General features: G+C 41.0%; 2 protein-coding genes across 2 annotated transcripts in view; both read left to right on the top strand.

Annotated features, from left to right (window-relative positions):
• On the top strand, positions 1–7,266 carry LOC139722440 (uncharacterized). Its single transcript, XM_071633734.1, has 5 exons — positions 1–11; positions 264–417; positions 4,867–5,016; positions 6,440–6,628; positions 7,234–7,266. The coding sequence occupies exons 1-5, from the start codon at positions 1–3 to the stop codon at positions 7,264–7,266; spliced, it is 537 nt and encodes a 178-aa protein (XP_071489835.1).
• Positions 7,267–7,389: 123 nt separating this feature from the next.
• Positions 7,390–9,093, top strand: part of LOC139722430 (dystrophin-related protein 2-like) — a 111,775-nt gene continuing 110,071 nt past the window's right edge. Inside the window, exon 1 of the mRNA XM_071633722.1 lies at positions 7,390–7,619. Within this exon, the coding sequence (XP_071489823.1) occupies positions 7,391–7,619 (229 nt within the window). The 5' untranslated portion in view covers position 7,390. The remainder of the gene's footprint in view (positions 7,620–9,093) is intronic.

Below are 9,093 nucleotides of genomic sequence, written 5' to 3'. Positions count from 1 at the left end.
ATGGGACACAGGTGATAAGGCAAAATCAGCTCGCCCTCAATGGGCTAATGCCACACTGATCATCACATACTGTAAAACGCGATATTTTCGCAGCATGAAATTTTCGCAAGTTGCCTCTAACATTCAGTGCGTATAGCGTAGACAAGAACTTTCACGTGCATTTTAATTTTGCGAATCTTAGCTCTCGCAAAATTCGTGAAATTAAAATGCACGCAAACATTCCTCGTTTTACAGTACCTGTATCTGTTTCTATTCTCTCACAGGTTTGAGTTCAGTCCAGAGAAGGTGGAGGCTTTCATGGAGGACTGTAGCCGGCTGCAGCAGTGGCTGTCCGAGTGCCAGGCACTCATCAGTGCCCAGGCCCAGCCAGTGCCCGGCGACCCAGACGGCTACAAGCAGCTCATCACCAAAATCAAGGTGATTACCCCATACCGATGCCTTTAGAACTAGATGCTCTAAGAATTGCTCTTTGATCCTGTTTATCCCTCATTCAAAATGATCCCATATTATATTTTTCCTTTGAATGATATCATTTTCTACAACTTTGCTCGTAATTTATTTTTGTTCCTAGTGATTGATTACCCATTCTGTTCTAATAGCATGTGGTTAGCCCACAGCCCTTATCCAGTGATGGGTGTTGTGTCTCTAGTCCCACATACTGCTTTTTCTGTTTGGTATTGTTTTCATGCATTTGGCTTTTTCCTGCGGATGATATCTCTTTGATGATAAACTGTGCACGCAATCTTCTGTATGAATATAAAACTGTCGGAATTGGACTTGAAAATCATTACGCGAGTGGCGAAATTCGTGAGTGACAATTGCAGCGATGAAACGAGAAATATCACCTCCTTGCAAGAAGAAATGTCAAATTCTCCCACCCTACGGGAGGCAATATTTGTTGGTGGTTGTTAATGTCCCAAATACCTGTCAACACCAAATCCACAGAAAGAAAACCACCAAGAAATGCAGGGCCTATTGCTCGTGCCGTCTATTTCATGGAGATTCGACGTCTTTCTTGTTTCTCCATATTTTCCCAACTAATATTCATTTGCATCCAATTTTCAGTTGGATACTGTCTCCTGGATAGTTTCCATTCTATTTCTCCGAGGTGAAAACTTGAAGCATGACAGATATCGATTGATTCTCCTTCCCTCCCCCTTCCTTCTTTTCCCAGCTCATATGGTATTTGAATATGTCTTCATTTTATACTTTTTCTGTGCATCATCAATTTTACGATTAGATATAAAACCAGCTGACATTCAGTATAATGTTTCTAAGACAGTCTCAAAGCTCTGAGCATGATGGAGATTATAAAGTTCTTATTTTCCTCCGGGGTACCACTCAACCCTTTTCCTCAAGACTCATAATTCTCCATCTGTAGCAAAAAAAAAAAAAATAATGCCTGCATCCACCTGCAACTGGAATCTCTCCTCAGCATGGCACATTCATGGCAGCAAGGGGAGGGGAGGGAGAAAAAAAAAAAGAAGAATATTACTTCTAATCCTGGTTAATGATTTACCTCATAAAGTCTAATACATCATCCAAAGTCTGTTGCCAAGGGCAATAAGAATAAGTTGATGGAAGAGAAGAGGGGCAGAAAAAGATGGAGAGAGAGGGGGGGGGAGGAAATGAGAGGGGAAAAAGTATAAGAGAAGGAAAAATAAGAGAGCTGGAGAGAGGAAAAAAAAACATATTGAAAAGCTTGGACACAGTTTGAGAGTCTGATATGAAAAGACGTAGGAGATAAATGGAATGGATTATTGTTGCCATAGCGATCATAGTTTAAGGATGATGGTGAGGGTAATGAAGTGTGGGAAGGTCATGGAATAACGATGGAGCACAGCTTTTCAGGGGGAAAGTTGTAGTGGTAGAGAAATATGCTGTCACAATTTGTGAGAAGCTTTATATTAAAAACATTCTTATGCAGAGGGTAAGAAATCGCTGAGATCAAAAGGAAGAAGAATGGATAAGTTGGGAGGAGAGATGAGAATGGAAGAAGCTGGAGGAGAAGGAGTGATGAGGGGAAAGGGGGGGGGCAAGCTAAGAGGTAAAGGGTGTAGGAGACTGATGGAGATGATCAGGGGGGAAGGCAGGATGAGAAAGAGGGAGTGAAAATGGGGGAAGGTCAAAGACAGGAGATGGAGGAGAAAATTAGTTAAAGGGATGGTACAGTTTTGGTTGAGAAAGGGGATTCAGATGTTAACTTTTTTGCAAGATAAGTAGAAACCTCTTACAAAATATCGAAGAGCATATATAATTCTTACAGGAATTCAAAGTTTATTTGATGACAATTGGTCTTGAAATGGCTGAAATATCAAAAAACAAACAAAAACAAAGTAAAACAAAGTGGTCCTAATAAAAGATGGGTCCCACCTTTTATCAGGATCGCTTTGTTCTGGGATATCTCAATCATTTCAAAGCCAATTTACATCAAATACACTCGGAATTTCACTTTAGAATTGTATGCTTTTTCACATTTCATAAGTGGTTTCTCATTATCACACAAAGTTGGAAACCTAAAGCCCCATCCCAACCAAAACTGTATCATTCCTTTAACCTGTGATTTTGCTATAACACGCATTTCCTGTAGACACCTGCCCGAGTATTCTCGGGACTCGTCCTCAACGGGTTAACTTTGAGGGGGAAAGGGGAATGAGTGCAAAGACAAAAGGATGATGGGGGAGAGGGATGAGGGAAAAGAGAGGGAGGGGACTGTGAGGGGATATGGGAAATTGGAAAGTAGAGAAAGACAAGGGGGTGCAATATGGGAAAGGGGAAGATACATGTAGTAGGAGGAAAGAAGAAACAGGAGGAGAAATTTTGATGGAATAAGGTAATGGAGAAATGAGGAAGGGAAGGGGAAGGTTAGTGAAGGGAAGTCACGGTGGAAACAAAAGAGCAAGTAAGGGAAATTTTGGGAGGGGAACTGTGAGAGCATAGGGGAAATTGGAAAGTAAAGAAAGACAAGGAGGGCGCAATAAGGGAAAGGGTGAGGTAGTGGGAAGAAAGAAGAAGTAGAAATGGGATGGGGTGATAGAGGAATGAGGAAGGGAGCTGGGAGTAAGGTGAGTGGCAAGATGGAAAGGGAAGAGGAAGAAAAGGGGAAAATTTTGGGAGGGGGAACCGTGAGGGCTTAGGATAGTAAAAATGACATAGGAGGAGAAGGCAATAAGGGCAAAGGGGAAAGGAAGTAGGGGGAGAGAAGAAAGAGAAGAGGGAAACTACTGGAAAGTGAAAATGGACACATGAAGAAAGAAGGGGTAAGGCAGGAGGGAAAAAGGGATAAGGAAACAGAGAGGAAGGGGGATGGGGGGGGGGACTGAGGGGGCAGGAGATTATCAATTTGTGGAAGTGAAGGGGAAGCAGTGAGGGTAAAGGTGGAAGGAAGAGCAAGGAAGGACGATAGAGGAAGAGGGAGATGCGAGCAGGAAAGATGAATAAACAGAGGAAAGAGCGAGATGCAAGGGAGAAGGGAGATGGCTTGAAGGGAGGAAAAGTGGGTGTAATCGAAGGAGGCAGGGAATACGATGGGAAAAGAGAGTGGGAAAACGATTGGTATGTGGTAAGTGTGAGAGAGAGAGAGAGAGAAGAGTGAAATGATGGATTTGAAAGGCTGAGGGAAAACTCGCAGTGAGAAAGATAACAGTTAAGATTGAGAAGGAAAGGGGGAAGAGGTCGCCTGATCTTACATCATCAACAGAATTACAGAGACCCTTGCTACAAGTCCTTGTTTTAGGGGGTAGGGGAGCCTCAAAGAGAGACTAAAATGGGGAGACGTAGACAGCCAGACAAACACTGAGACATGAGAAGCAAGGACGAGGGAGACGGAGAAATTGAATTGTTTCCAGAGGATTACAGAGACCTTCGAGGAAAAGAGAGTCAACAAATTTTAGGATTTGGTTTGGGAGGGAGGGGTGGGGGCGACATTCCAAGAAAAATGTGACAAATGCTATAATAGAGGAGTTTACACGACAAATACCAAGGGCAGGTTTCATCCAACTGTGTTAATCAATGATTCAAGGCAAGGATGCCGGTGACTGTGAAAAACCGAGGAATAACAAAGTACTAAGGTCGCGGAAATTGCCAGCAGTTGCTACCATCAGAATGTTTGGGTGACTCATCACATGTTTAACGCGGTGTTATGACATTTCATTCTCAACTGCTGTCCTTCCTGAGAGAAGTCTAGGAGATTTCTGTGCAGTCTTCATCTCTTGTTGACATATTGAGCCAAAGAAATTATTTATTCTAAAGCTTGTGTGAATTAATCACAGTACAATTGAGACTTTTCCTTAGCAGATTGGTGATTCTGACTTTTCCTCTATCAGAGGAGTAAAGTTGGTCAGTCACATTTTAGTTTCAGTTTTGATTAAAAATTTCCAAGTATTTAAACCCATATGCCCATTTCAGCAGTACCCTACATCCTTATTGATACAAAGAACTTCATGTCAACTTTTTTATGTACACACCTTTGTCTACCACCCTATGTATTGTTCTAGTATTCCAAAACATTCAGATGGGACAAAGACCCTTTTTTATGTTGTCATTTAAAAATCAATCAAAAGTGTGTTGATCCGTATGAACCTTAACCCATTGAGGACTAGACTCAAGCATATTAGGGCATGAGTCTGTGGGAAGTGCCTGTTCTTGGAAAATCTGCTTGTCCTCAATGGGGTAAAAATTTATAGGAAAAAAAAATATGTATAGCCACATTTCTTTCTGTTGTATTGCACCATAATCTGAAAGAGGATGCAGTAATATGACATTTGCAGAGAGAGCTGTAAGGGTTTTTTTGAAAACAGAAAGTAGATCCGTAGATATGTCACGACGATACCGAAATTGATTTCTCTTTCGTTTCTGTGTCGTTAGGCGCGTGAGGAGGATTTGCCCACCAGGTCCGAGGAGAAACAGAAGATCGAGGAGAGTGTCCAGATCTTGTTGTCAGGGCGATCAATTAGCCAAGAAAAAGGCATCAGCATCCGGAAGGAGACGGAGGCGCTATTCAAACTATGGGAGAAGGTAATGACAGATGGACAAGGAGCTAGAGAGCAAGAGAAAAAAAAAATGAGCACAGATCTGTTAAAGGGATCGTATAGTTTTAGTTGAGACCAAATTTCAGGTTTCTAACATTTTTTGGTGAGATAATGAGAAACCTCATATGAAATATAAAAGACCCTGTAATTCCAAGAGGAATTCAAAGTTTATTTGATGGAAATTGGTTTTGAAATGGTTGAGACCCAAAGCAGAGCAATCCAAATAAAAGGTGGGAATCATCTTTTATTATGAGGGCTTTGTTTTACTCTCTTTTTTTTATGTCTCGACCATTCCAAAACCAATTTTCATCAAATAAACTTGAATTCTTCTTAGAATGGTATGCTGTGTACTATTTAATAAGTAGTTTCTTGATATCTCACAAAAAGTTAAAAGCCCAAGCCTCACCACAACCAATACTATACCATCCCTTTAACGATTGCACGGTTCCATCCTCACGGAGATAATTGTTGTGATGAGAGAGAGATACAGATGGGGGGAGAGAGGGAGATAGGAAAAGAAAGGAAGAGAAAGAGAAAGAAAAACAACAAATGATACGACGTAGACAATGTGCAATAATACAAGTATAGTAATAATGTTTAGAAAGCTTTAAGATGTAACAGACATACACTGTTGTTTTGTGAAAAAGAAATACACAAGTTTAGACATTAGACTCTAATCAACAATGCCTCCCCCCCCCCCCAAAAAAAAAAAAAAAAATAGACATAGACAATGTGCAATAATACGAGGATAGTTAATGTTCAGATGGCATCAAGGTGTAACGTACACATACTGTTGTTTTGTGAAAAATAAATACACATGTGTCGACATTAGACTCTAATCAGCAATGCCCCCCCCCCCAAAAAAAAAGAAGAAAACGAGTTCAGTCATTCTTTTCAGCAAAGAATGGGATGACATGTGTATTAAAGGTCTTTGAGAGCAATAGTTCAGGTATAATACAGCTCTAATTTGTATGACATTATTGTAGCAATTACCATCTCAATGTAAGTGGGTTATGTTGTCAGTGATCAGAAAAATAAAGTAAAAGGATTTTATGGAACATTTTCATGGATTACTCATTGCCACGCTCCATGGCATATGAAGCACTCATTCGATACATATAATTTCGATATAACATGGCATCTAAAGTTGTCATCCTTAAGATATCTTTCCACTCATGCCCATCTTTGGTAACATCAGGTCTCTGGGATGATACCAGTATTGACAATGTGCAATAATTCAAGGATAGTAATGATGAGAAGGCATTGAGATATATCAGACACATAATGTTGTTTTGTGAAGAAGAAATAGGTATGAGATGCTAATCAACAATGCAAAAAAAAAATCACAAAATCTGAAGTTGTCATCTCAAAACATCTGTCCACTCATGCTCCGTCTCTGATAATGCCAGGTTTCTGGGACAATACCCAAATTCCGGGCCCAGCTGGAGGAGAAGTTGGAGAAGACGGAGACCTTTGTAGAGGAGCTCCAGCAGCTGAGGATGTGGGTTCAAGCCACGCTAGATGTCCTTGAGACCCAAGGACCCGTCGGGTCTGCGACATCCAACGACGAGCAAGACTCAGTCGTTGTTGACCCTCAGGTAACCAAGATCTGGACATTTCATTTAAAAGACTGTTGATAAAGTATGAATTTCAATTTGTCATCTATTTATAGATACAACGATTTTGGTATTATTGTAAAGAAAAAAAGACATTGAGAAAGAGCTTCATGATGTAAAAAGTTAAATGAGATTTTACCCCAAGCGAAAAAGTTGAATGAGATTAAAATGTTACAGGTAACTCCCATAATTATAACGAATTCCCTGAGACTGGCTGTTTTCTTTGTTATATCTTTTTGTTTTAGCTGAGCAGTAAAGGACATAAAGATACATAGATGATAATTTGGGGACCTGAGTTTTTACTTTGTTGCAATGAGAAGTTTATTATACTTGTATTATAACAAGAGCACACTGTGTATATGTATATACCTAAATTCAGACATATATGCTTTTATTTAATGACAAGATTCTATTTAGCGGTTGAGTAATTTTGTGCTTTTCAGGTTACGTGTTTGAAGGAGGTTTGTGAAGTTATGTCACGTGTGTTGTTGTCTTTGTTATTGTAACAATCAGACTATGAACAAGGTTTGTGAAGGAGGTTTGTGAAGTTATGTCATGTTTGTTGTCTGTGTTATTGTAACAATCAGACTATGAACAAGGTTTGTGAAGGAGGTTTGTGAAGTTATGTCATGTTTGTTGTCTGTGTTATTGTAACAATCAGACTATGAACAAGGTTTGTGAAGGAGGTTTGTGAAGTTATGTCATGTGTGTTGTTGTCTTTGTTGTTATCATAACTATCAGACCATGAACGAGGCACTGAAGGCGAGACAAGAGAACATGGACAGCGTGAATCGTCTGAACACCCAGCTGACGGCCGAGGCGCAGCGATCCAGCCGTCAGCTTCCCGAGGAGCTCCGGGAGAAAGTGGAGAAGCTCAACTTGGACTGGGACCGCATCCGCTACCTCGCCTCGCACCTCCGGCCCCGCTCCGACGTCGAGCTGGAGCGCAAGGTGGTCATCAAGCAGAGGATAGGTGAGCAAAGAGTGTTCTCTCAAGAACCGCTTTCATTTTTGTTTCTGCATCCTTTTTGCTCCTCCTTCATCTTCTCGGTCTCTCTACTCCTTTTTTTCCCCTTGTTATATTCTCCTGATGCTTATTTTGATTTTCATCTTCTTCAGTTTGTATCCTGTTGTCTTTCTTTCTCTTTTCCTTGTCTCCTCCTCTTTATCATTCTTTTGATGGTTTCACGATGACTTTTACCAAGGAGGTTGCTTTTTTTTTCTGACATATGTCCATTTGTTAGTCTTTAAGCAGTATTACTTAAAAAGTTTTGAACAAATTTTGTTGAAATTTTCTGGATGATTCCATGGAGGTAGAAAGGAAAAGGTGGTTAGTATTGGGTAGTGATCCCGACATGAGGTCTCTTGGAAGGATGTATGTACAGTTCTTTGGTGCTCGTGTTCTACGGCCAGGGCGGATGTTTGCGCCTGACAGGTGCTTCCAGTTTCTGCATTCATTCGTTGCCGGACTCCCCCGCCCCCCCCCCCCCCCCCCCCCCTTCTCATTGTGCACCATTCCTTCTGTTTTTCATCTCTTTGTCCCTTCCTTTATTCCTCCTTTTTGTTTAATTTTCATTATGTGATCTTTGCGCACTGTATGGAGTGTGCAAATGGTGTACCTCTGCTGCAGCTCTTGTGTCAGCAATCAAGATTTTTTGTGACGTCCTGGTATACACCATTAATTTTGATGTGATGGTGGACTCCTCATTAATGTGTAGGAAGCTAAAAAGGAAATGAAGGAAAGACAAGTGATACTTTGGTACAGAACATTAATTTTGTTTTTAGGATGGACTCATCATTAGTGTGGAGGAGTACAGGTACAGGGTGAAGATGAGAGAAATGATTGCTCATCCAGGCTCTCCAGAAACCAATTTATGCTGTGTTTACTTTTCATGATGGATGTCACTGATTAAGTACTGCATGGATTACACAGCGCTTTAGACGTCTCATAATGCATCAAACGGTTCAGCATGAAGCAAAGCTGTGAGTGTGAGTGGTCTCTGTTCAGCTTTACGAAACAAGAATATTTCATACCTGGCTGGAAGGTGCGAGACTTGTCGACCAATCCTGAGAAAATCCAGAATCCTCAACCAACTCTCTCGAATATCATCATCATCAATTTCTTGGTGATGAGAGCGGTAATGAACAGGAGGAAAGGAAAGGCGGCGACGAAAATGAGCCGATGATCAGTCGATGATTGGTCATCAGCGACAGATCCTCAAATATTTGATTATTTGTCCCACTCTGGGAGATCACCTCGCTTAGACCTTCTCACCCAGGGAAAGAATCCCTCACTCTGGGTAATGGATTGAGGAGAATGGGGTAATATCATCAATTTCCGATATTCCTACGTCCATTCTTCCCATGAAACTGTTTGCTTCATTTGGTTCCCTCCCCTCCCCCCTCCACACACACCTCGTCTCAGAATGATTTTCAAATGCAATGCC

Source organism: Diadema antillarum, unplaced genomic scaffold (assembly GCF_040938485.1).
Source record: "Diadema antillarum isolate AM-2024a unplaced genomic scaffold, OU_Dant_1.0 scf00000165, whole genome shotgun sequence".
NCBI classification, from domain to species: Eukaryota; Metazoa; Echinodermata; class Echinoidea; order Diadematoida; family Diadematidae; genus Diadema; species Diadema antillarum.
Note: the sequence above shows the minus strand (reverse complement) of the source record. Positions and strands in the feature narration are given on the sequence as shown.